Genomic DNA, 26,956 nt, shown 5'->3' on the forward strand with positions numbered 1-26,956 from the left:
TTGGCGAAACGCGCATCGTGTGCGTGGGTCTGGTCCTTCTCTGGCACTGGTAATCTTTCTCACTTGCTCTATGTTACTATGTATGCATTTCCCACTTAGGATGGATTATATGTATTTGTTTCGCACATTATGCGTTTTTACTTGTGTACCGTGATATTTGTCTATTATATACATTATTTATGTTCATCATGATTTACCTGTGCTGAGATGCATTAACTAACTACATCATTGTAGGTCTTACGTGAAGGACCTTGGCACAGTGTCTCGTACCCACTTCACCCATCGTGCTTTTTCTTTCTCCCTCTTTTTCTATGAAGGTTGTACGCTCCCTTTTATCATATTTCCGTATATTTTTTATCTTGTTCAATAATAAAGTTGTATCTGAGTTTTATGCTTAAAGGTCGTATTGTTCCTCAATTGGTTGTCATTGAATTTGCTGCACACGAGCCATTTATATATACACATGGGTTCCCTATTAGGAGATATATGGTACTATTATGTAGGCATTGCTATGTGAGCACCCTATGATACTATTATTTAGGTAGTTTTATATGGGCACTCTATGGCATTTATATATTGGTATTATTTAGGCACAGAATGGTATGGTTATTTAGCCAGTACTATGGCAGTATAACTATTGCGGGATTGGAGCCTCTTACATGTTTTGCACAGGTACCCCCACGGACCTCGATTCTGCCCTTTTAATGGAACTGCATTAGTTCCATTACATATGGAAACGACTTGGAAAATCATATTCTCCCCTGATGCCATCAGCAGAATACAGGCATCTGTTAAGGCTCCTGTATTCTGTGAATAAAAAATACAGGCACTATAAACCTAGCCTATATTCTGCTGAAGGATATATTCCCTATTAGGCCCCATGCACACGACCGTATTTTTGTCCACCCGTAAATACGGGTCCTTGGTCACACGTATTCGACCCGTTTTGCACCAGTATTTACGGGCACGTTTTCGCTGCGAAATTACACTGCAGTAATCGGCAGCCCTTCTCTCTATCAGTGCAGGATAGAGAGAAGGGACAGCCCTTTGCGCAGAAAAAGTCTAATAAATTCATACTCACCCAGCCGTTGTCTTGGTGACGCGTCCCTCTCTTGACATCCAGTCCGACCTCCATGGATGACGCGGCAGTCCATGTGACCGCTACAGCCTGTGATTGGCTGCAGCGGTCACATGGGCTGAAACGTCATCCCAGGAGGCCGGACTGGAGGAGGAAGAAGCAGGGAGTTCTGGGTAAGTATGAACGTCTTATTTATTTTTTTACAGCTTTATCTATATTGTGATCAGTAGCCACTGTCCCTGGTGCTGAAACAGTTACTGCAGATCGTTTAACTCTTTCAGCACCCTGGACAGTGACTATTTACTGACGTCGCCTAGAAACGCTCCCGTAATTACGGGTGCACACACGTAGTCACCCGTAATTACGGGAGCCCCATAGACTTCTATGGGCCTGCCCGTGCCGTAATTACAGCCTGAAATAGGACATGTTCTATATTTTTCAACGGCACGGGCACCTTCCCGTATGCATACGGGGAGGTACCCGTGGCCAATAGAAATCCATGGGCCCGTAAAAACGTGCCGTAATTACGGCCCGTAATTACGGGCGTTTTTACGGTCATGTGCATGAGGCCTAACTCAGTCCAAATTGCAAAATGAGCAATTCCGACAATAAAAAGTAATTTAGGTAAATTTCTGATACTGTAACTCCCTAATACATTAAAGGGAATGTCCCATCAAGACACTATAGAATCCCTGCTCGGGATCCTCCTTTATGAGTCTGAGTGAAGAGATGCTGCAATGTGTGGTTCTGGTCTGTCAGACTGTACACAACCATTTTAATTGGTCCCAGAAGTGCAGGTTTACCATTGGTGACTATACTTTGATATATTAGGGAATTACATAGAGGTGGTAGAGCAGACTGAGCCAGAGAAATGGAGAAGGGGAAACCTGGGAGGAGAAAGAGTTAAAGGAGTTATCCAGTCATAAGAAATGGATGGTCTATTCTCCGGATAGGCCATCAATATCTGATCGACACCCCTGCCAATCAGTTGTTTTGAAGGAGCCATGTAACTCGTACAAGCGTTACTTCCCCTTCATTACGGTCACTGCTTGTACTGTGAATTGCCTACACACTTGTAGCAGCGGTTCACAGTATTACAGCCCCTTCAATACAGCTGATCGGCAGGGGTTCCTGGAGTCGGACCCCCACCTATCAGAAATGGATGGTCTATCTTGGTGGATTTCTTAGGACTGTACAACCCCTTTAAAGCAGAGGAGGAGGAAAATAGGTATGAAAACTGCCATGAAGCAGTCTTTAATATATACACTCATGGATGTAACTATAGCTGTAGCAGCCATATCAGCTCAAAAGTTTGAGGAGGTCCACTCAGGTGCAAGAATGTTGTTGCTTTTTGTGGGGAATAACAATTTGATGGCTTTCTGCTATCTGGGCTCTCTGATAAATAGCACTATTATCCACACTTTTAATTATTGCTGCTTATGCTGCTGTTTCAGTTTTCGGTCACTAGATGATGCGGCCCCCCCATCTCATTTTGCTATGGACCCTATGAGTTCTAGGTGTGCCCCTGTATACCTTGATGCAGCGCCCTACTCGAAGCTCCTGTGCCCCAGTGCAAAATTTGTAACAGGACTCCCGACATACCAGGTGTCATTTATAATACTGGTGTCTTTGTGTGGCAGAAGGGTATTTGGCTTCCTCTCAAGCACAAGGGCCCATGTTCGACTGCTACCTCTGCACCCCTTATAGCTATGCCCCCCTGCTTTGATAGAAAATGTTCATTGACATCTTATACATCCGTTAAAGACACTGAATATATGCAAAATAAAGTCAAACTTTACACTAGAATATTTTACATTTTCAAAAACATCTGCTGATATTTCCATCAATTCAACCCCATACACAAAAGGGAATTCAGCAAACGTCAAACAATCTGGACGCTTGTTATCAGCAACCGCTATGTTGAACATTACAAAGGAAGCCTTATTTAAGGACATCACTTGAGTAGCTGCTCTTTAAAGCGTTGAGATTTGGACATTTTACAGTTTCTGTGGATTTTTTTATTCCTATAAATCTTCGTTCACAGAACCGGCCTTTTTATGCTGCACTGGAATGTTTAAAGACGGCCGTTCAAAGACGAGTGCTAATTGCAAGAACTCTTATCAATGGAATGCAAAGTAGCATTAGCTGAACTCCATCCTCTGAATTCTATACCAGGGTAAAAGGGCAAACAGTTGAGACTCTTGCATATTTGGCCAGCTGCCTGTCTATTGGGAAACCTCATTGGACGCTGGTGAACATCATGCTTGTGGTTTTTCGGACTGGAAGAATGCATTGCTGAATAAAAATACTACAACAACAACAACAACCTATTTGAGATAAAATAAGAGGAAATAGGTTGTGTCTAAAATATACATAACAGCTAATGAAGACAGACACCCAGGCTCCATTGTCTAACACATGTTCTATTTAACCAACACACCCTCCTTGGGACATATTCGCCATCTCTTATGTTTCAATCAGGAGATAGATTCAACGGCAGCTTGAAGGGGTTGTAGGAGAAAAGAAAAACATGGCATCTCTCTTCCGGAAACAGTGCCTTGTTGGTCAGGAATTGCAGTCCATCCTCATTCAAGTGGATAAGGCTGAGCTGCCATACCATACAGAGTCCATGAATAAAAGTGGCGCTGTTTCTGGACGAGAGTAGCCATGTTCTTTTTATCTTATACAACATCTTTAAAAGGCTTACGTGGAGACCGAAAAGTATTAGGTTAGCTGTATGTGAGTACACTGCTGATAGACATTCCGGTCCCCCGTCGCGCTGATTATGAGCTCTTAGTAGATTTTTATAGCGCTGGCGGGGGATGAAGTCTAGTGGCACAGTCTTCCTTCAAGACAACACGACTCTTCGTCATGTGACTGGCGCTGCTGTACTCTATGTACAAGCAGGAGCAGTAGTACATGGAGTACAGCGGGGCCGGTCACATGACGAAGAGTTGTGTCGTCATGTAGAAAGACTGTACAGTTAGACTTCCGGTACCCCGCCAATGCTATAAAAATATCAATCACTGCGACGGGGCACCGGAATGTATATTAGCGAGTGTACTAACATACTGCAGTAAGTGCACTGCTAATACTTTCAGTCCCCACATAACTCCTTTAAAGACAAACTTAATAGATTAAATACATTATGGAATTGCATAAAATAAATATCCAATGCGATCATTGTACGGGAAACATCCTCATGAGCATTGATAATAACCTATATGGGGATTTATATTCCATACATCATCAGACATGAAAGGTTTTACTAGGTGTTGCCTTCTGCTGGACCTTTGGGCCAACTATTGTGTCAGTTCCTGGGCTATCAGAGAATCCTCTGGTCCGCCTGTCCATCCCATTATCCATGTAAGGGACCTAGGCCAGTCTGAAATAATTTGTCTTTTTTTTAAATATGATCAACCTAGTTGCCATTATCTCAATTGAGCTGATTCCAGTTTATATTATATTCCGATCAGTCATTTACATTTCAAAGCATACAATTAGTCAGTTGATGAAACCGGCAGGTCATGGATTAGAATAATCGCCCCCTTATTACTAGAGCGTATATGATTTATGCAGTGTCCTTTTTCATATTTTGTCAAACAGGAAGCTTTATTAATCTTAATGTATCAAAGGAAATGGGTTTCCACTTGGATGGGGCAAATAGGGAATCCCTTTTATGTTTAATTTGTATAATAAAACCATGCCAACAACTTTAAACAAATAAAGAAGACGACGCAGCGTGTGGTCTTGTTAGGAGTCTTCAAGGATTGGAGCATGAATAATTACTGGAGCCACAGAATTGTCTCATTCTCAGGAAAATATTCATAGCTGAAGACAAGGGTAATTAAATTCTTGAGACAGCATTTGAAATTCAAGTATCTGTTGAATAATGTCCCTCAAAGACAAGATGTAGCTAGTTAATCAGATATTTTAGGTGCTACTTTAAAATTGCAATTTTGGATGGATGGAAAAATCAGAATCCTATACACATACATACATACATACATATATATATCAGGAACAAAGAACAAGCAACAGCACCAGGACTTCAATGTTGGGGAGATAGCTTGAGAAAGGTTCAGGTGTGAACCGAAACGTTGCTCGTTCTTTCCACCTGGTGGTGAATAAGCCAACATCTCCCCAACATTGAAGTCCTGGTGCCGTTGCTTGTTCTTTGTTCCTGCTATTTCATTCCAAGGAGTTGATTCATCCTTCCAATGGTAACGTGCACATGGCCTGATTTCCAGTCTACATTGAGTGCTGTGTTTCTTGCATCTATTTGACACACACACACACACACACACGACAGCGGCACTGAAACACAATTAAGGAAAACTTTTAGGGGGGATTCACACGAGCGTGTATTCGGTCCGTGCGGGCCGCGTGGTTTTCACGCGGCACGCATGGACCAATACAAGTCTATGGGGCAGTACAGACAGTCCGTGCTTTTTGCGCAGCGTTTGTCTGCTGCGCAAAATGCGCGACAGGTTCAATAACTCTGCGTATTTCGCGCATCACGCACCCATTGAAGTCAATGGGTGCGTGAAAATCACGCGCACCACACGGAAGCACTTCCGTGGGACGAGCGTGATTCGCGCAACAGCAGTGAAAAGGATGAATGAAAACCGAAAAGCACCACGTGCTTTTCTGTTTCCGAACATCCAAACGGAGTGTCTTTGCGATGAGCGAAGCCGGACAAGCGTACCGAACTTCACCGGGTTCGGCCAAACTCGTTTTGGCCGATCCCGGCAAAAAAATTATCGGTACGCGACGTCAGGAGATAGTCACTGTCCATGGTGCTGAAAGAGTTAAACTGTTTCAGCACCATGGACAGTGACTTGCGATCCCAAAATACATTAACCTGTAAAAAAAAAACGAAGTTCTAACTTACCGATTACTCCTGTCTCCTTCCTGCAGTCCGACCTCCCGGGATGACACTTCAGTTCAAGTGACAGCTCCAGCCAATCACAGGCCAAGCACAGGCTGCAGCCAATCACAGGCTGCAGCGGTCACTTGGACTGCTGCGTCATCCAGGGAGGTGGGGCCCGATGTCAAGAGAGGCGCGTCACCAAGGACGCGTCACCAAGGACGCGTCACCAAGGCAACGGCCGGGAAGTTCTCGGTAAGTAGGAACTTTATCTTTTTTTTTTACAGGTTTTTCGCTGTTGTGTTCGGCATTCACTGTCGAGGGTGCTGAAAGATTTAGCTCTTTCAGCACCTTGGACAGTGACGGGCGTTGACAAGCCTCATCTCTATGATGCCGGCTGCGCGAAAATCACGCAGCCGCGCATCAGACACGCATGACACACGCAGCTGTCAAATGGTTTTTGCGCTCGCAAAACGCTGCGTTGTTTGCGCGCGCAAAAACGCAACGTTCGTGTGAATCTCCCCTTACTTGTAAACGGGTGCCAAGCAAGTAGTCATGATCCAAAAGACTATACTGATGTCCAAAAATAAATCTTGCAGCACTCCGGTAGGATAGATGAAAAAAAGTGTGGTTTATTCAAGCCAACATACCAAGGTGCAACGTTTCAGTCCAACATTAGGACCTTTTTCAAGCATGCTTTCTCTTTTTTTCATCTATCCTACTAGAGTGCTGCAAAATGTATTTATATATATATATTCCAACAGAGAAAGCAGCAGCACTCAGTCCCAGCAAAGGAAAGCTTACATATGTGAATGGGTGCCAGTAAGCAGTCCAGATCCAGGGACTGTATCAATATTCAAAGAAAATAAGTCTTGCAGCACTCCAAGATTTATTTTCTTTATATTATATATATATTACAGTTTATTGACAAATTCCAGCTTGACGGAAGCCAAAAGGACACTCTTTTGTCCTGAGTTGGGTGATGGTTTCCCTTTGGATATATTTGGCATATACGCCAGGAGCTTTTCCTTGCATATACACCAAATGTACGGCTCGAACGCAGTGTGAACAGAGCCTAATACAGTCATGTGTCACAGCAAACACAGACGGGTTAAAGATATCCGTACTACAGAGCCACATGTATAAAGCTGCATGCAACATATTGCTCTGTAATACAGCATCCAATGGAGCATACCACAATTCTATACAAATCTGACCAAAATTTGCATCCATGTGAAATCAGAGCCATATGGGAGGTACGGTAGTGCCTCAAAGAAGCCGATAGGGGCAATTTATTAATTTCATACCCCAGTCTTAATAGTAAGAAAAGTTGTAGTTCACTGCGACACATGTTTTAAGAGGCAAAAGTGTCTTAAAAAATGTGTTGCATCGCCCAGCTGGGCTGTGTGCCACAATTGTGATGCAGCGACCGTGGCCATGCGTCATCAATTCCCCCTACACCGGCAATAAAATTAAAACAAAAATCAAACATACTCACCTCACCTCTCCCCTTCTCTCCTCCAGCTCTCAAATCACTCCAGTGCCATTCAAACAAGGTCTTCACACGAAGCAGCCCCAGGGCCTTATATATCAACGTCATCAGTGCTGTGTCGCATACAACGTACTGTTGCTGCCTGGCGTCATTATGTTGGATGAGGCGCATTGGAGTGATGAGGGAGCAGAGGAGTGGTGAGGGGAGTATGATTATTATTATTTTTTTTTCCATTTAATTATCCAATGGGGGCGGTGGGGTAGTCTGATGGGGGGGGCAAGGTAGGGGCTCAGCGTGGGCCTCTTCCTTGCTACGACCCTAGACTAAAAGCTACACCAGCTTGGAGCTGGCATAGATTACCATTGTAATTTATGTTAGTTTTCTGGCGTAAATTATAATTTGTTGGGATGCTGTAGCCCGCCCCTTTCCCTGAAGCCACTCCCATTTCCACAAAAGCAGAAAGTTTGGCACAAGAAAGTCAATGTTGCAATTTGCGCTGCAATCTATGACTTTTGGCACCTTTGCCTCTTTTCTATGTGAAAAACTGGCGTAGGAAGTTTTATAAATCAGCCCGTACGAGTGCCCTATTACTGCTCAGTACAGCTCGTAACACAACGGAGCCGCGTGGATGAGATCTAAGAACATTTCTGAATTTTCTACAGTTCCCGCTCTACAGAATCTGGTGTAGCAGCAAAAACTAGGAGTCTGCTCCTTCAGGAAAATTGTGTAAAAATTCCTAGAACAGTTTGATCAGCAACGCGCTCTATAGGCATGATGCTTCCTGATTGCAGGGGCAGGCAGAAAGGGGGTGAATGTTTGGGGGAGAAAGCAGCATCCACTTGCTATTGGTTGAGGTGGGATCATGTGGCCTCACCCCAACAGTATGGCTAGAAGTGCGTGGCCTGCGCCTCTTCTTTAGATTCCAAATTGTGCGTTTGACCCTTTCTTTATTGTAATGGTTTTGTTTTATTTTTTTAGCGAGCATAAACAAAAAGCAAAAAGTAGATTTATAAACAAATAGTTAAATTTTTTTAGGCATAGGCCTTGTTCACATCTGCTTCGTTGTTTCCATTCTTCTGCTCCGTCAGTGGAGCAGAACAAAAAATAACGGAAGCAGCGGTTCCCTTGTACGACGGACACCATTGACTTTAATGCGTTCCATCGGGTGTCAGTGGTTTTACATAAAACAATAGCGCAGCATAGTGCTCACAGGCCTTAGTTATTAAAAGGGTTTTTCATAATAAATATTTATCACCTATCGACAGGATAGCTGATAAATATCGGATCGGTGGGGGTTCAACCGCTGGGACCCCCACCGATCACAAGAACAGTCTTACTATACCATTCCTGGGAGCACCATAGGAATGGAGCGGTAGTGCGCATGCTAGACCACCACTCCATTAATTTCTATGGGGCCGCAGAGCACTACCTTTAGCAGGTCCTATCAGTGCTAACAGGGTGTTCTTTGACAAGGCGAATAACATTGGAATAATACAATGCAGAGTTCTTAGAAAGTACGATCCAGAATTGGTATTTTACAGGGAATACAAGTATTTACTAAAATTGACATGTCAGGAGAGGTGAGAGGACCCCTTTAAACACCAAAGGAGGACGCCTCCACGTTTACCAGCTGTAGATATTAGCATGCAGCCATGTCCTAGTTATTAAGAAGCAGTAGACCTGTGCTGGGGGCGCTGGAACTTCATGGTCATAGGTGCTGAAATCACATTTCCAGTGAGGAAATTCTCATGTTTACACTGAAGTTATTCAAATAGACAAGGGTAATTTGCTCAGCCTTTCATTTTAAAGAGGATGTTTAAGGAGGTAGAGGAGTGTAAAATTGAGGATAATGTTACTTGCACTTGTTAAACATTTTGAACATAATCTAATTTGGCAGCATGAAAAGAAATGACTGCATTAAATGATACATCTATATAAATGAAGACACGGAGCGCCGTAAAGGGTTATCAGGATGGAGCGGATTCAGCCATTTCCGATAGATTTATGTTGGCAGCCGGCGGTTTAGCTTATGAAAATGAAAGATTTCTGATCACATAATATTCAATTGAGAGACTTAAAAATAAGTACATGAAATTAATTTTAAAACTAATTAACCTTAACGGGAAAAAAAAAGTAACGCCGGAATATGAAAACCTATTTTTTATCCTAGTAAGTTTCACAGGCGTCAACCAGGATTAGAACAAAGGTTCTACTTTTCTTCCAGAAACAGCGCCACTACGTTCTATTGGGTTAGTCTGGTATTGCAGTTCACCTCCATTCACTTGAATTGGGATTAGCTACAATACCCAACACAGTCCATGGACGAGAGAGTAGCCGTTTCTGGAAAAAAAAGTAGACCCTTTTTTCTAATAGTGAGCAACCCCTTTAAAACAAAACTTACATGTAAACATATATTTTATAAATGTAAAAATGTTGGTATTCATATTATTTTGTTTGAAAGATGGTAACGTGTCTGTTAATTTTTTTTTTTACCATGACTTGTAATTCTTTTAGGCCTGCGCCACATTTTTGATCAGGTTGTGTGCCCCATATAGCAAAGTGGGAGCAGGGTTCTCCCCTCAGTGTGACTAATGGCTCCTGATTGAAGGTGAGAGGGTCCTGCATCATCAGATATAAGCCTCCATCTACCATTCAAGAGCCAGAAGTCAAAGCGGGCGGAGAGCGTAGAGAGATACTTCCACTGGGCCATGGCTTGGTGAGGGCCACTAGCCATAGCCTGCTACAGTTTGTAGTCCGGTTTCAGGCAAGGCTAAGAATGTCTGTGGCAGGTTGTGGTCAGAATGGGAAAGAGATGGTGCTGGACCCCATGTAGGTGTGAAGGCCCAGGACAAATGCCCTCCCTATATGTCGGCTCTGGTGTTGATTAGCCGTAACATGTGGGGAGAATGTAGCAGTAAGTGTTCAATACCCCTGCAGTGCCACCACAGGGGAAATGGAGTATTACACAGTTCTTATTGATAAAAGTTGGCTGGTCATGTAATGCATGGATGTGCTGGGTCCTCCAGATCGAGAGCTGTTTTATGTAGCCACTCTCCACTTTGGCCAATAAAAAAAAAAAACTAGGATCTATTAATTCAGAATTCTCTAATAGATTATTTAAAAGTGGGTTTTCAAAATCTAGACAGTCCCTTTAAGGGGTTACATTACATAAATAAAACATGGCTGTTTTCTTTCAAAAACATAGTCACTCTTGTCAATGGACTGTCTATGGTATTGTAGCTTAACCCTTGTGAATTGGTATGAGCTGCAATACCAGACACAGCCTATAGACAACCCCTTTAATATTTTCACCCCAGATAATTAGACTACGCTTACAGATTTATAGTTTGGATCACCTACTATACCTCAAATATGTATGTTCTATGTATAAGCGCAATATATTAGGCCTCATGCACAGGACCGTAGCCGTGTGCACGGTCCGTGATTACGGCACGAACTGCCCAAGGAGTGTCATCCGCAATCACAGACCGTGCACACACACAGGATGTGCAATGACTTTAAAGGAGCGCGGACCACAAATGCGGCCCGTAAAATGACATCCTATTTTTTTGGTGGTCCGGGCTCACAGACAATGCACGGACCGTGGGAACGATGGTCATGTGCATTGGTCCGGAATTGCGGATATTGTGCGGCCGCAACACTATGGTCGTGTACATGAGACCTTAGGTAGAAATCTTTAAGATATACATCATTTTCATTCAATTTAGCTTCTTTGAAGTATAAAGCTACTGTATGCAGCATTTCATCTTACCCACTGTAACAAGGAGATGGAGTAATGCAATTTAAGATTTCCTAATTGCAGTGAAAAAGTGCAAGATATGTTTTCAAAATGTCATTGACTGCAATAAAGGATCAATAGTAAATACTTTACCCAGGAAGTAGACTTTCAGAAATGGCCCTTAAACCTTTTTGCGAATCCTAGCATCATTATCAGTGTGTGCTATTAGGGACTATCTCCCTTTTCAATTATTTACACAACACATAAGCCAATTGCCAATGCATTAGATAGAAACCAACGCAAAGAAAGATATCCAACTTCCTAATTTCCGGGGAACTAAAAGAAAATGCAAATGTGCATAAAAAAAAACGTTTTACCTGTATCTCTATATATTATTCAATGACCGCAGCGGCTTTGTGAATCGTTAGGGTATGTTCACACGCTTAACAAAAAACAGCTGTAAATACGGAGCTGTTTTCAAGCAAAAAAAAAAGACCCTGATTTTCTGCCGTTTTTTAAGCAACTAGCGGTTTTTGCGGCGTATTTTATGGCCGTTTTTGGAGCTGTTTTTCTATTGAGACAATGAAAACGGCTCCAAAGACGACTCATTTCTTTTTACGAGGCATTTTTTTACGCTGGCATTTTTAAAAATGGCCGTGTAAAAAAACGCTCCGTGGGAACGGAATGCCGTTTTTCCGATTTAAATGAATGGGCAGATGTTTGGAGGCGTTCAGCCCGTGTACTTTTAGCCGCTTTTCGGGGCGTTTTACGGACAGAAAATAGGTCGTGTAAACATACCCTAAGGGTATGTTTACACGCTTAACCAAAAACGTCTGAAAGTACGGAGCTGTTGTCAAGGGAAAATGGCTTCTGATTTTCAGACGTGTTTTTAGCATTTTTCGCTGCGTTTTTTACCGCCGTTTTTGGAGCGGTTTTCAATAGAGTCTATAAAAAACAGCTCCAAAAACGGGCCAAGAAGTGAGATGCACTTCTTTTTCGCGGCCGTTTTGAAAAACGGCCGCGTAAAAAACGCCCCGGCGGAACAGAATGCTGTTTTCCCATTGCAATCAATGGGCAGATGTTTGGAGGCGTTCTGCTTCCGATTATTCAGCCGTTTTTCGACATGGATGCGTAATACGGTTGCGTGCACGAAGCTATGATGAATTTTTGGAACATTTGTCATCACAGATATATGACGGGATTCACATCTAAAAAACACTGGAGGGAATTGAACAACTTTTATATACCAGTTTTCTGACCTAGAAATGTCGTAAGCGGCTCCTAAGTTTCTGAAATTGTGACTTTTAGGCCATTTCTACCGCTCGCCACTTTTCTAAAAAGTGAATTAGAGTATAAATCTATTACAGCACTTCGCCTAAGTTTAAACAAATCTATTAAGAGACATGCGCCTGTTAAGGGTGCATTCACATGTAGCATATCGGCCTTGTATTTCTGCTGCGTAAAACTGTACAACGTCCAATAGGAAAAATATTCCGCAACTCAGACAGATTTCTCAATTTCTAGTGTTGAAAATATTTTTCCCATTTTGGCCATGCAGCAAAAACGTGGCAAAACCGCACCGTGTGAATACACCCTATGAGATACTTGGTTAACGGATGGGTGGGAATGTAGTTATAAAATCCCAGCTCTAGTTGGCACAATTCTTTGGTTAAGTCCAAGGGGGAGGGGGGCAACATAACAATTCTCAAGGCCTTTTGTTTAACTGAGCCATAAAAAAGAAAAAAAAACAACATTGAAGGAATTTAACATCAAAAAAGAAAAGTAGGAAGAAGATTATGTTTAGTTCATGGTTTTAGAAGCAAAAGGTTCATTGTTGAAATAAGGATGTTTTCAGTCAAATTACGGGAAAGTAGAGTAATATTATTCTTCGAGGTTCCAAGAAAGGTGTTAACATAAAGACTTTTCTTGGAGTGAAACACGGAATGAGACACTTTCCTTGTCAAATAAACCGTATAAAGCTCAGAACAGGCCCTGGCTAAGAAAGAATGGCTGACGACCAAAGTCTCCTCTAGTGTTCTTCTCTCTATATTGGAAGCCAAAAGAAAGCAAAACACTAGAACGTATTGGGTTTATTATGTAGTTGGCCGATATTCAGTTGTAGAAATCGTGGGAGTTTTATGTGCGTCAATAAAAGGAAATCAATTCCATATTACAAAGCTAAAATTGCAAGAAACAGAATATTCAGTCAGAATTATATTTTACAAAAAGTAACAGATTTGAACATATATAAAAAAAAAAAAAAAGATGCAAATGTTAAGTCCCTGTTCACATCTGCGTTGGAGCCTCCGTTGCATACAGCGCTTGTCCGCCCTTCAAAACACCACCACGACGGAACCTGACAGACCTTATTATAAGTCGCCGGCAGTATCTGTTGTATGACGGATCTGGCACTGCATATAGTTTCCGCTATAAACAGAAACCACAACACAGATGTGAACAGAGCCCAATTCATGCATTTTATCTATGCTATCTATGTTCCAGAAGATAAACTCCACTAAAAGCTATGTGACAGCTGGAGCACCTATTCTTAGCACGAAGGCATTTGTGCTGTTCCTCTGTTATACCCCCTGGGAATTTACAAATAAATTGAAAATGACTCATTCCCAGTCAATAGGCTGTATGACACGGTCAGCTCTCATTGGACAGTGTCAGAGTGCCTCAACAGAAAAGAGAACACCCAGTTGTCAATTTATTTGTACATTTCCAGGAGGAATAACAGAGAGACAGAAAAAAATGATGTTCTAAGGGTTCTAAAAAAAAAAAAAAAAAATGCTCCTGGATTTTTGTTTCATGAATGCAAATATTTACTAAAAAAAGACATGTCAGGAGAGCCGTCCAAGGCTGCTCCTTTGTAGGAGGATTAACCTTTTGGGATGTTCTATGGTAGTGAGATATGCAAATATCTGCAAATGTCATAGGACATGTAAGAAGTCTGATAATAAGACAGTATGGGCGGGGTCTGGGAACTCCCCCCAATCGCTAGAACTGTGGACCTCTTTCGAGCACAATGCACCCTCCGCTCCCAGTGGCCCCTCTTGGCTCTACTCAAGAGAGATACCCTGTCAGGCCATATGGTGGAGGTCCCATCACACAGACCCCACCTGTATTATCTTCTAACAGGCCTCTATGAAATGTGAGAAAATCTTACCTTTAGGCCTTATTCACAAGAACGTTGAATACGTCCGTGTGACGGCCGTTAAAATAACGTCCGTCACACGGACGCATGTTTTTCAATGGGACCGTTCACACGGCTGTTGTTTTAACGGACCGTGTGAAGGGTCTGTTGAAAAACAGAACATGTCCTATTATCTTCCGTTTTCACGGATCCCTCCATAGGCTCAAGTCTATGGAGATCCGTGAAAACAAGACCCGCACGGGGGCACCTTGGATGTGAAAAACGTCACTTTTTCACGTCAGAGTTTCCCGACGCTCGTGTAAATGTAGCCTTAGGCACCATGCACACGACTGCAGTATTTACAGTCTGTAAATATTGCACGGACGGGCTGCGGAGGGTCACCCGCATTTGCAGACCGTAAAAGGAGCACGGTCCGTAAATGCGAAAAATAGGACATGTCCTATTTTTTGCGGCTTATTTCTACGGCCCAAACACACACCCGAAAATATACGTGAAGGTGTTCGCGGCCGATAGAAATAAATGTGTCAGTATTTTATCCGCAATTTCTGATTCGTAATTGCGGATAAAAACGACGGTCGTGTACATGGGGCCTAAGAAGGCCTTGCTGTGTTTTGCAGTAGTAGCTTTAATGGGCCTATCTCCATTCTCTAGACATATACAATAAGTTTTCCCATGAATTTGGCTCTGGCCGGTGTGTGTAGGTTTGTGTTTTGCCTGATATATTGGGAGCCTCATAAGGACTTCTGTGAGTGAACACATTCTGCCGCACACACATCAGTGAGTCATTTGGTAAATGCGTTGTTGGATAGCAGAAAATGTCACAAATGATATGAGCCATAGTTATTAAACAGTTTTGAACGGCGCAGATGACACCAGAGCTAACATCTTTAAAAAGGGGCATAGTTCACGGTAATTCATCTGGCGCCAAGAATATAACCTGGAGCCGAAAGTGTAAACTGGCCATACCTCTCTGACATTTTGTTATACAGACAACATACTTATCAACCATCACTGAGGAGTAAAGAGAACGCAGTGGCAAAAAGAAACAGTTTGCAATAAAAAACAAGAACACCATTATTAATCCACGGACCACCCTACGGTATTCTGCAGGGCGTCTTCACTTAGGGGGCTCATGGCTATCTGGGTAAACATATTCTAAGATTTCCAGGGAGTAGACAGAAAGCCCACTGACTGTCTCCCAAAGGCCCACATACACCTGGAGGAATAGGTTACTGGTAAAACTAATGTGCCCAACACTGTAACAGGCAACCGTGGCGCCCCATAATAAAGCCTGTAATGGAGCCCCATTCTCTCATGACCAGCAAGTGAGCTCAGGACACAACATTTTATGATTAATTTGGTCTCCCGTGTATTTTCCACCTTTCATTGGTCTCAGTTATCTGCATTTAATTCTCCACTGCCCTCTTTCATCACCCGTAGAGATCACTAATGTCACCCGACCAGGAATGGAGTTGGGCCCTCTTGGCTCCTGGACCATATAGCAGCTGCTATGATAGTTACCCCCACGGCCCATGCCAGCATTAACTTTTTTTGGAACCAAGTGTAAAACAATAGGTGTCGAAACAAGACTTGGGAAGCATGAAATTCTCTCCCTGACCGGTCAGAACATGTAACAGACACAGCAGAAAAGAACTATGAAGAGTTTCTTAGTTGACACAGCTGTTTTGTCAGTCAGCTCAGGAAAGATGATGTCACGCATTTTACAGCACATGGAGAGCATTTTTGGAAGCTTTAGCTCTCCTTTAATGTCTGGTTCTGCCTCGCTGATGCCAGTATTCACAATTCCTAACAAAGCTCATCTGTATCAATGGAATGGATTCTAAACACAACCACCGGCATGATACAGTATTGTAGATACAGAAAGATTTAAGGGTCCTCTTACACTGTCCGACGTGGGCCGTGGTAACGAGCGCCGATCAACGAGACAGCTCATTGATCGGCGATCGTTTGCTCCTTTCACAAGGAACTATGTATGTGGATGAGCGCTCGTTACTACGATCACTCGTCCCCATACATTTCTATCATGTCGGCAGAACGTCTCCCTGTTTACACAGGGAGGTGTTCTGCCGATAGCTATAATATTTTCGGCTGCATAAACGATACAATCAGCTAATAAATCAGCGTTTGCTCGTTCATCGACTGATCGTTGACCTGTTTACACAGGGCAATGATCGGGAACGAACCTTCTGTAGACGCTCGTTTGCCCAATAATTAGCCCGTGTAAAAGGGCCTTAACTTTGTTATCTAATCATCTCGGAAACCCATTACGTCAACATCTGCTATTTCCCTTAACGGCCCTGTTGGCCGACGTCTGCAGGACTGCAGTGACTAGGAATTGGAATTCCCTGCAGCTGACCCGTGTTATTAATCAGATGAGTGATTTGGAAATAATAATTTGGATACAAATAATGCAATTTCCTAAAAGATAAAAGGAACTTACCTATAATCCGATAGTGGGAATATACTGGGGAATTGCCATCTGTGCAATTAATAATGTACAGACATTCGTTAGTTCACTCAATGTAAACAAAGGTAATAGACTTTTGCATACGTTTGCTGGAAGGATTAGAAGCTCCTCTCTAAATATGAAGTACAGCTCTGCCCTTATGATAAACTTTTCAGAAATCAAATCTCCACTATTGAACATAATGCCTGCGACTTATCTTATATTCAACTTATCAGTCACACGTCAAATACTCCATTCACATTCAAAATTCTGCTGGCTTTTAACTGGAATCAGTCAGCACGGATATGCAGAACCCTAGCGTTTTAGCTAAGCTTTTGTAGTGTACTCTGTTACAGGGGAGCTATAGTTTGTTGCTGCTATTAAATGGGTTGTCTCATTATAGAACCCCTTTAATATGAGAACAGTGGCAGCGATCCAAAGACCTCGACACACAGCTGAAGTTGCAATCAGTGGCTCATTTCCTCAGCAGATGTTAATATTACTTTGAGCGAACAAGGAACATGCAGAAGTATGAATGCAGCTCTGCATGTGAATGTAGTATAAGGCATGCACTAACAGTGCAAGATAAGTCAAGCAACATTTTATGTAGATTTAATGAAAAATGAAAGGGAAATTCCAAATTTAGACTTCCATGGCATATCCACAGAACAATCTATAAATGTCTGATAGATGCGGGCCCCACCTTTGGGACCCGCACCTGTATTGAGAACAGGGATCACCCAACACCTGTTTTCATTGGTGAGGCGACTGCTGGCCACAGATTGCAGATGGGATCTAGTGGAGATTGGGCGGCTCATTCGCGCAGGTGTGGCTCCCCTCATTTTACTTTATTGGGGTTACAGAAACCGCCAAGCAAGCACTGCCCTGCGGTTTTCGAATCTCCCATACAACGGAATGGAGAGAGACGCGCGTATTCGCAGCCCCCACCTGTAATGTGCGGCCAGCGGCCACTTCACTGAGCAAAATAGGGGTCAGGTGATCCAGGAGAGCAGACTTATATAAGGATTCCTTTATATATTTCTTCTGTTCCTAGTTTTGGCTTAAAAAACAAATGCTAAATCTTCAGCAAATCTGCAGTGTGGGAACCCAGCCTGAGCAAAACTTTAAATCGAGTTATAATTTTTTTTGACAAATCATTAGAACATGTAATTACATGAAACTTTGTAATATATCTTATTAGGGGATGTTGTGGTTTCACTGTGGTCATTTTATAAATGGTCAGAAACATCTTTAGGGCATGACCACACATGGCGGAATTCCTCCGCAACTGTCCGCATCAATGCCGCACAGAATCTGCGTTGCAGATTCTGCAGCGGATCTGCACAAAATGTGCAGTAAATTGATGCGGACTAGCTGCTGCGGACTGCAGGAAAAGTGCTTCTCTTCTCCCTATTCAGTGCAGGATAGAGAGAAGGGACAGCACTTTCCCTAGTGAAAGTCAAAGAATTTCATACTTACCGCCCGTTGTCTTGGTGACGCGTCCCTCTTTCGGCATCCGGCCCGACCTCCCTGGATGACGCTCCAGTCCATGTGACCGCTGCAGCCTGTGCTTGGCCTGTGATTGGCTGCAGCCGTCACTTACACTGAAACGTCATCCTGGGAGGCCGGACTGGAGACAGACGCAGGGAGTTCTCGGTAAGTATGAACTTATATTTTTTTTTACAGATACATGTATATTGAGATCGGTAGTCACTGTCCCGGGTGCAGAAACAGTTACTGCTGATCGCGTAACTCTTTCAGCACCCTGGACAGTGACTATTTACAGACGTCTCCTAGCAACGCTCCCGTCATTACGGGAGCCCCATTGACTTCCTCAGTCTGGCTGTAGACCTAGAAATACATAGGTCCAGCCAGAATGAAGAAATGTCATGGTAGTAAAAACAATACGCTCCGCAGCACACATAAGATCTGCGGACTTCATTGCGGAATTTTGACTCTCCATTGAAGTCAATGGAGAAATTCCGCCATGAGTCCGCAACCAGTCCGCCACTGCTCCGCAACAGACAGAGCATGCTGCGGACACCAAATTCCGCTCCGCAGCCTATGCTCCGCAGCGGAATTGTACGCATCGTGTAAACGAACACTGCTAAATTAAAGTGAAAGTCAATGGAGAAACGGCTCCGCTGCGGATTAACGCTGCGGAGTGTCCGCAGCGGAATTTAAGTGAAATTCCGCTATGTGTGAACCCGCCCTTAGTCTAGAGGGCTTTTTTTTAAACCCCTTCGTTCTCAGGATCGATGAACGTTTTAGGGGGTCGAACCCCACTGATCATATCCTAGCGATGTGCCATCACTTTATAAGATGGGAATAACCCTTTAATGATTTACATGAATTTATATGTAATAAAATGATATAAAAATGACTGATCCCGAACAGTTCTAATCTTCCCTTACCAATGGGCTGCCGTTACATTTCAAGGACATCTACTTAGAAATGCATCACATACCAGGCAATTCCCATTTCCTGCACTTTCCCTCCGTATACAACTAATTATGTAAAACGCCAGGGGCAATGTTCTATCATCTCGCCTTCTTTATTAACTGTGATATGATTAAGATCTGAGGATAAAGAAATGAGCGACATATGCTCTCCAATACTGCGCCGCGTTGTTGAATTGTAAATTTCTCGAAGGTGTGCTGAAAGTTCCCCATGCATGTCGGTGAAATATTAAAACATGCAGGGATCAGATACACAGCCCTCATTACACGCTAACAAAGAATATTCTGCCTTTCTCAGCAAAACGCTACATATCTCTCCGGCACCACATATGAATGCCAATATGCTGATACCGGGAGCATGCAGAGGCATATCTAATGGCGGCACGACGCTGGAGCTCTTACAGGCGGCATCTCCAGTCTCCATTAATAAATGCTCACTGTGGACCCATTACATTTCTGATAAATATCTATGAGCTTCATTTCTGGCACGCTTTGTAGTTGGATGATTATTGCTTTTATTATAAAATATTCAGCCTGTTTCTAAGTAGATTGTACACTATGTTCAAAGGTTACTTACTACTAGCTCTGTTAGTATGGCAAAAATATATCAAATATTTTTTTCATAATTGTAGTGCTTTAAAAGAATTGTGAATTTTGCTGATCCTCCGTTATTCCTCCGGGAAATGTATGAATAAATGTACAACTATTGCCCTTGTCAACTGGGCGTGTCCCTGTACACTCTGACACTGTCCAATCAGTGCCGACAATGTAAGGGCGGGTTCACACATTGTCTAAATGTTGGGGTATCTTCACACGGAGTGTTTCAGCCTTTTTCGGGCCGTAAACGTCCTGAAAAATCGAAAGCAAAACGCTTCTAAACATCTGCCCATTGATTTCAATGGGAAAAACTGTTCTGTTCCACCGGGGCATTTTTTTACGCGCCCGTTTTTCAAAACGGCCGCGTAAAAAAACAGCCGCGAAAAAGAAGTGCATGTCACTTCTTCAGCCATTTTTGGACCCGTTTTTCATAGAATCTATAGAAAAACAGCTCCAAAAACGGCCGTTAAAAATGCAGCGAAAAACGTGACTTTGATTAAAAAAACTTCTGAAAATCAGGAGCTGTTTTCCATTGAAAACAGCTCCGTATTTTGAGACGTTTTTTATTTTGTGCGTGCACATACCCTGACGCTGTTGAACCAGCCTTGAAATCCACAACAAAATCTTCATGTGTTAGGCCCCATGCACACGGCCGTAATTTTGATACGCAATTATGAACCACAGTTGCGGATCAAAGTACAGACACATTCATTCCTGTTGCCCACGGACACCTTCCCGTAAATTTACGGGAAGGTGTCCGGACCGTAGAATGGCTCCGTAAAAAATAGTACATGTCCTATTTTTTTATTTTACGGACCGTGCTCCCATGCTTTATAAATGGAGCACGGCTCGCAAATGCGGATGACTGTCCGCGGCCGGGTGCCTTACATTCAGATTTAAGCGTGGATTTAGATGCAGAAACAGTACTATTTTCCGCAGAGTATTGTCTGTTAGTTGATGCATAAATGCTGCCAAAATTTTCTGCAGCAAATCTGTTACGCGTGGACAAGTCCTAAGGGTGTGTGCACACGTAGTGTTTTCAGGCGTATTTCGGCGCGTTTACGCCTCTAAAAACGCCTGAAAAAACAGAAGCAGAACACTTACAAACATCTGCCCATTGATTTAAATGGGAAAAACGGTGTTCTGTTCCGACGGGGCGTGTTTTTACACCTCATTTTCAAAAAACAGCGCATAAAAAGACACCCACGAAAAATAAGTGCATGTCACTTCTTGAGCCACTTTTGGAGCCGTTTTTCATTGACTCTATAGAAAAACAACTCTAAAGACGGCCGGAAAAAAATGCCCGGTCGGAACAGAACGCCGTTTTTCCCATTGAAAAATGGGCAGATGTTTGAAGGCGTTCTGCTTCCGATTTTTTCGGCCGTTTTTGGCCCAAAAACGGCCGAAAATAAGCCGTGTGAACATACCCTAAGACTGGTGTAAGAAACACCAGCCTTCGTACATGTCGGTCTAAGGATCCTAGTCTAAACATAAACCCCAGGTATAAAATTCATGGTGAAAATCCGGCTCATGCTTTTCTCTGAATTCTTTCCTATATAACCGATCACAGACCTTTTGATGCTTCATCAATGAACAATGAAACATTTTTACTCATTTTAAATATTAACACAGTCCACTTAGTTCAGACCTTCAAAAGATTCTCATGAAAATTTTATTCCTATGGACAGGACAGGAAAGAGGGTCAGTGTGCTGTGAATGGGAGATGGACATTTTACGGAGTATATTCACTGTCTATTTAAAAGGGGTTGTCCACTTTCAGCAACTTAGTGTTATTTTTTTTGTATAAATAAAGCTAAACAATTTTCCATTATACTTTCTGTATTAATTCCTCACGGTTTTCAAGATCTCTGCTTGTTGTTATTCAATAAGAATATCCATTGTTTACTTCCAGTGGATTCAATTCTGTCCATGGTCATGTGATGTACAAACAGGTGCTGGGATCGTTGCATGGTCATGTGATGGACACACAGGTGCTGGGATCGTTACATGGTCATGTGATGGACACACAGGTGCTGGGATCGTTACATGGTCATGTGATGTACACACAGGTGCTGGGATCGTTGCATGGTTATGTGATGGACACAGGTGCTGGGATCGTTGCATGGTCATGTGATGGACACAGGTGCTGGGATCGTTACATGGTCATGTGATGGACACACAGGTGCTGGGATTGTTACATGGTCATGTGATGGACACACAGGGGCTGGGATCATTAGAAGACACAGCTCTGATACACATAATGTAACTAACGATCCCAGCACCTGTGTGTCCATCACGTGACCATGTAACGATCCCAGCACCTGTGTGTCCATCACGTGACCATGTAACGATCCCAGCACCTGTGTGTCCATCACATGACCATGTAACGATCCCAGCATCTGTGTGTCCATCACGTGACCATGGATAGAATTTAATCCACTGAAAGTAAACAATGAATGTTCCTACTGAATAACAACAAGCAGAGAACTTACAAACCGTGAAGAACTAATACAGAAATTTTATTGTAAAATTGTATAACTTTCAATTATACAAAATAATTGTATTTATTTGCTGAAACCGGACAACCCCTTTAAGGAAACCCTAATAAATGGATGGAGGATTAGCCAGTAGTAGTAAAAAAGTTTTTCCGTCACTTTCATATTTCCTATATTATTGATAGGCTATTCATACTAAAGTCCCGAAAAACCCTTTAACAAAAAAAACATTTGTGGATTTCAGTCTGACACATGTGAATGGGGCCTGAGGCTGAATTCACACACGGCGGAATGGCTGCATATTTGTTGTATGGATTCTGCACAGAAAATCTGCAGCAATTTACAATACAATACATGTGAATGGGGTTTTAAGAAACCTCATCCACATGTCGCGGAAAGAATCCAGGCAGAATTCAGGACATGCTGCAGATTTCGAATCCATACTATGTCAATTCTGTAGCGGATTTTCACTGCTGATTTCACCATTTGCAATTCATAGGGAGAAATCCACACCAAAATCTGCATGTAACTCATGCAGATTTTGGCCTGGATTTGTCACAAATTTGCTGTGAAATCCACAGCGGAAAAAGTCTGCAGCGTGTGGCCTTATAGTCCATTAGTATCCACAGCAGCTTATATATTTCTTCAGTGTAATAATATTACAAGTTATAATTATTATATTACTGGAAATGGAAATAATTTGTTTCCTAAGATGAGGAAAATTGAGTTTTGCCTCATGGGGTTTTTGCCTTCTTCTGAATCTACTTTACAGGACGACAGGCTGAACTGGATGGACTTATGTCATTTTTCAGCCTTATAAACTGTGTTACTAATTCTGTTGACTTCGGAGCTCAGTCCTATCAGCATCCCTTGCTGGTTCAATGTCTGCATAGAATTTACTCTGGTGACTTGCAATCTTTTATTTACAGTAGGGGCTGTAATCTGATGTAGGAAAAACTAACTGTCCCCCTGCATTATAGGAACTCCGCTAAGGCTATGTTCACACCTGCATCGGTGTGTTCCATTGTTCTGCTCCATCAGGGGAGCAGAAAAAGTGAATAACGAAAACAGTTCTGTTGCACAACGGACACCGCCGACAGAACTCATTGACTTTAACGGATTCCGTCAGCTTTCTATGAGGGGGTTTGTGATTTTACTGGCAACAATAGAGAGCTATTGTTTCCAGGTAATCCCTCCGGATCTGCGAAGGAGGTCCCTAATGGAGCCCCCAACGCAGATGTGAGCAGCGCCTCTGCTGTTAGGCCCGTGTCTGACAACAAGCTTGGTGACAGTTTTTCCAAAAACATCTAGCAGAAAGCAGATCGCAGCTCTGGAGTATAATACAGTCTGTAGTTTAGGATCAGCACTGAATAAATAATGTACAAAGTTACTCAACTTTTTATGTAGATTATATTTAGATATAAACTGTAAAGTCATGTTCACACGTGTGCATACCCTTTAAGCATTAATACTGCCAGCCCGACAAATGTATCTATGTGAGTACAGACAAAAAAAGAAAAGAAAGAATTGTATCGTTGCAAGCAGCTGATATGAACAATACTCCATGGTGCTGCATTAGCCAAAATCAAAGTGGATGAGAGAGAGAGAGGCCCCTGCAGCATCAGCTGGGCGAGGCGGTCCTGATGCCCGACACCCATGTGACTTCTCTCGAACACCAATATAGAAGATTTCCCTATAGAACGGAGCTTCGGACGAGAGCAAAGTTAGGTCATCCCTAGTACTGAGCACCTTCTCATCCACCAGAAGTCACGTGGTTTAGTTGAAGGTCAATAATGTAATTTTAGGCATAACCCAGCCGGGTCGGTTTTATCAGTGATTCAATCTAAAGAAAAACCAAATCTGATGTGTACTCAGTCCTAATGCAAAATCCGTAACAGGATCCCCCACCTACCACTTATAATACTGTGTCTCCTTATGTGGCAGAAGGGCCAGGGCCCGAGTGTGACTGCGACCGCTGCACCCCCTATAGCTACTCCGCTGCAAGAATAATGATAAATGAAGAACAGCAGTTTGAAGGCGTACACCCCCAGGTAGTTAAAGGGTTACGGAAAGTTTGCGTTCACAGGTGTTGTGACAGGGTGGACTGTGACCTTACAATGCTGACAGGCCACATGACCGTGGATTAGGGTCATTTAAAAGAGAAGCGTATGTATTTATCTATGTACAGGGATATACGTAAAGATTATATTAGAGAATTGCATCAATAGCAATTCCATAAAATCATGTTATGAAGCGTGCTCCATGGGAGGGCTGATAAGCCATTCTGCCTTGGCCAGGATTTTTAGCCACAAGGCTAGGGCTGCAAACTGAATCTTTGCCCCATGTGAAGGAAAGTCTAGCTACGACTCTGGGCAACCCCGGTGAGAGCCGTAATAGCAGCCATATTGGTTGCCATCCAGCTTTTCCAGAAACCGATATATAAGAAGGGTTAGAAGACGACTCAAGGACTTCTATTTATAACGTTCCTCAACGTACAACTCATATAGAACGGAGTTGTCAAATAGTGACCTCCGTGCTCTCATTTCCAAGAAGTTCTGCAGTAGCTGAAGGTTTTGAATGAGGCGACAAAGTGTCTGTAGCAGCAGCATCCATGAGTCAGTTACTTTTACTGTGAAATGACAACCGCACTCATAAACCCGCTGACAATAGCCCCATGACACACACGTCCCAGGGACATAATAAATCCCATGTATGCGACATTGCAAGCCAAAGCATTTTTATCTCCGTAACCAGACTCCCTCCGATGTCTCCCCACCCCCTTGTAAGGGCTCCAAGAATACGCTTCCAGGCGGTCTACCAGTCATCCCTGGCACAAATGTCATCTTTCTGGAATGCCGGTCTATTCTAAGGTTTACGGTAACATCAGGTAACAACGTAGCCTACCTTAGCCTGCAGATACTGGGGGTAGTAGTAGGTAGTGTACTGGGGGTACATCTGCTGTTTCCACACTTTTCCCATGTAGATAGAAAGATAGAGATGCAGTGCAGATCCCAAATCCCAAGTTCTCCTCTGTGGCTGTCCTAGTGCAGCAGCAGCTGGTTGGTATCTGCTATTCTGCCAACACAAACCTCACCCAAGGAGAAGGGCTCGCTGACCCCCTCCCTCCCTGGCAGCCAGTGTGAGTGCAGCTCTCTGAGGAGTTTCTCCAGTGGGCAGGTAATGCTGTTTGATTTCATGCAGCAAGCAAACCCCAGGAAACAATCAATAAAGTCTGCAGCTTTCTGTTCAGTGACAGGCAGCAGGGAGAAAGACTGGCAACCAGGGAAAAATACTGGGGGCTGGGAAATAGGAGTGGCTGCTTTAATTATAAACCCAGAGGTGTTCACGCTGCACGCTTCATCATTCTGGCAACTATGATGCCAACTTGCGACAATGTCCTCTACCAAACATCAAATACTGGAATATACGGATGTAGCAGAGCTGAGTTTGTCATTTGGCATCATTTCAAATCATATTGTGTAATCTGTGGTTTTACACGGTAAACTTTCTCCGAGATTTGTTACAACGCACAAAGGATGCAGCCCCAAAGAGTTAAATGGCTAATTCAGCTCTGCTACATCCGTGTGTTGTGGTAACTTCTCTTGCCCCATGTATAGTTTCCTGTAAATTAGATTTTTCTGGCGTTTGTTCTTTGACTGACATAACTTGTGCTAAATTGACAGAATAAATTTAAAGAGGAATTAGCATATAAAACTGAAATGCAAATGACGTGTGTGCAGAACTGGTCTGTGCATGTATTTCAGCCGAGGAAGCGATTTCTCGGATTTTATTTACACATTCCTTAATGAATAACAAACAAGCGGAGCTTTTTATAATGCTCTTGGCGGATATTTTTGGACTGAACCCGCTTTCCCGATTGTGAACGTCGTCTACCAGGAGCAGGAGATTTATGTAAATGGTGGTGGGTGTTGTAGTGGTGTCAGAAATAAACACATTTAAGAGAATTTCCATGCAAAACATGTTTGTACAGGGATACAATTGGCAGATCTGTACATAGAAAAAAAAATCTAAATATAAGGCTCTGTTCACATTACGGCTAGTCTCTGTTCCACCAGGTTTCTGTTCCTTTTTGAGAGCGTAGACTGCTGCTCTTCTCTTGCAGTTAAGATGCGGTTAAAAGCACATTTAAAAAGCATCCGAAAATGCATGCATTTTTACCGCGACTTTCTGTCAAAAAATTTGATAGGACAGATGCCGCAGTCAATTGCCCTGCAGTAAGAGACCTTGGTGTCGGAGGTTTGGATCTGGGTACGCATGGCTGGCGCTCCACTGTGCCTTGTTATGACATGTATAATATGTGAAATGCGGAATGGATGCTGTATTGTTATTAAAATGTTGTAAACTGAATAAGAACAAATTAAAAAAAAAAAAAATGCATGCGGTTTTTAGATGTTTTTTTTTTACTAATCTCAGGACAATTTCCGACCATACCAATACCAGCCGAGGAAAGAAAGAAGAAAACCTTTCTAGATCGGAGTGGATCAACGAAATCAGCTCCCCCAACCTGACCGAGCACAGGTCATTTCCACCCCGATGCACCACCAACACAGTCAGCCCCGGCCGGTGCCTACTTAAATCCAA

General features: G+C 42.9%; 1 protein-coding gene across 4 annotated transcripts in view; it reads right to left on the reverse strand.

Moving 5' to 3' along the window:
• RBMS1 (RNA binding motif single stranded interacting protein 1) overlaps positions 1–25,575 on the reverse strand; it is a 250,638-nt gene extending 225,063 nt beyond the window's left edge. For all 4 annotated transcript variants that reach the window (XM_075829361.1, XM_075829357.1, XM_075829359.1 and 1 more), the window contains exon 1: positions 25,259–25,575. In XM_075829361.1, the coding sequence (XP_075685476.1) occupies positions 25,259–25,333 (75 nt within the window). In that variant the 5' untranslated portion in view covers positions 25,334–25,575. The remainder of the gene's footprint in view (positions 1–25,258) is intronic.
• Positions 25,576–26,956: the final 1,381 nt, after the last annotated feature.

Source organism: Rhinoderma darwinii, chromosome 6 (genome assembly GCF_050947455.1).
Source record: "Rhinoderma darwinii isolate aRhiDar2 chromosome 6, aRhiDar2.hap1, whole genome shotgun sequence".
Lineage (NCBI taxonomy): Eukaryota > Metazoa > Chordata > Amphibia > Anura > Rhinodermatidae > Rhinoderma > Rhinoderma darwinii.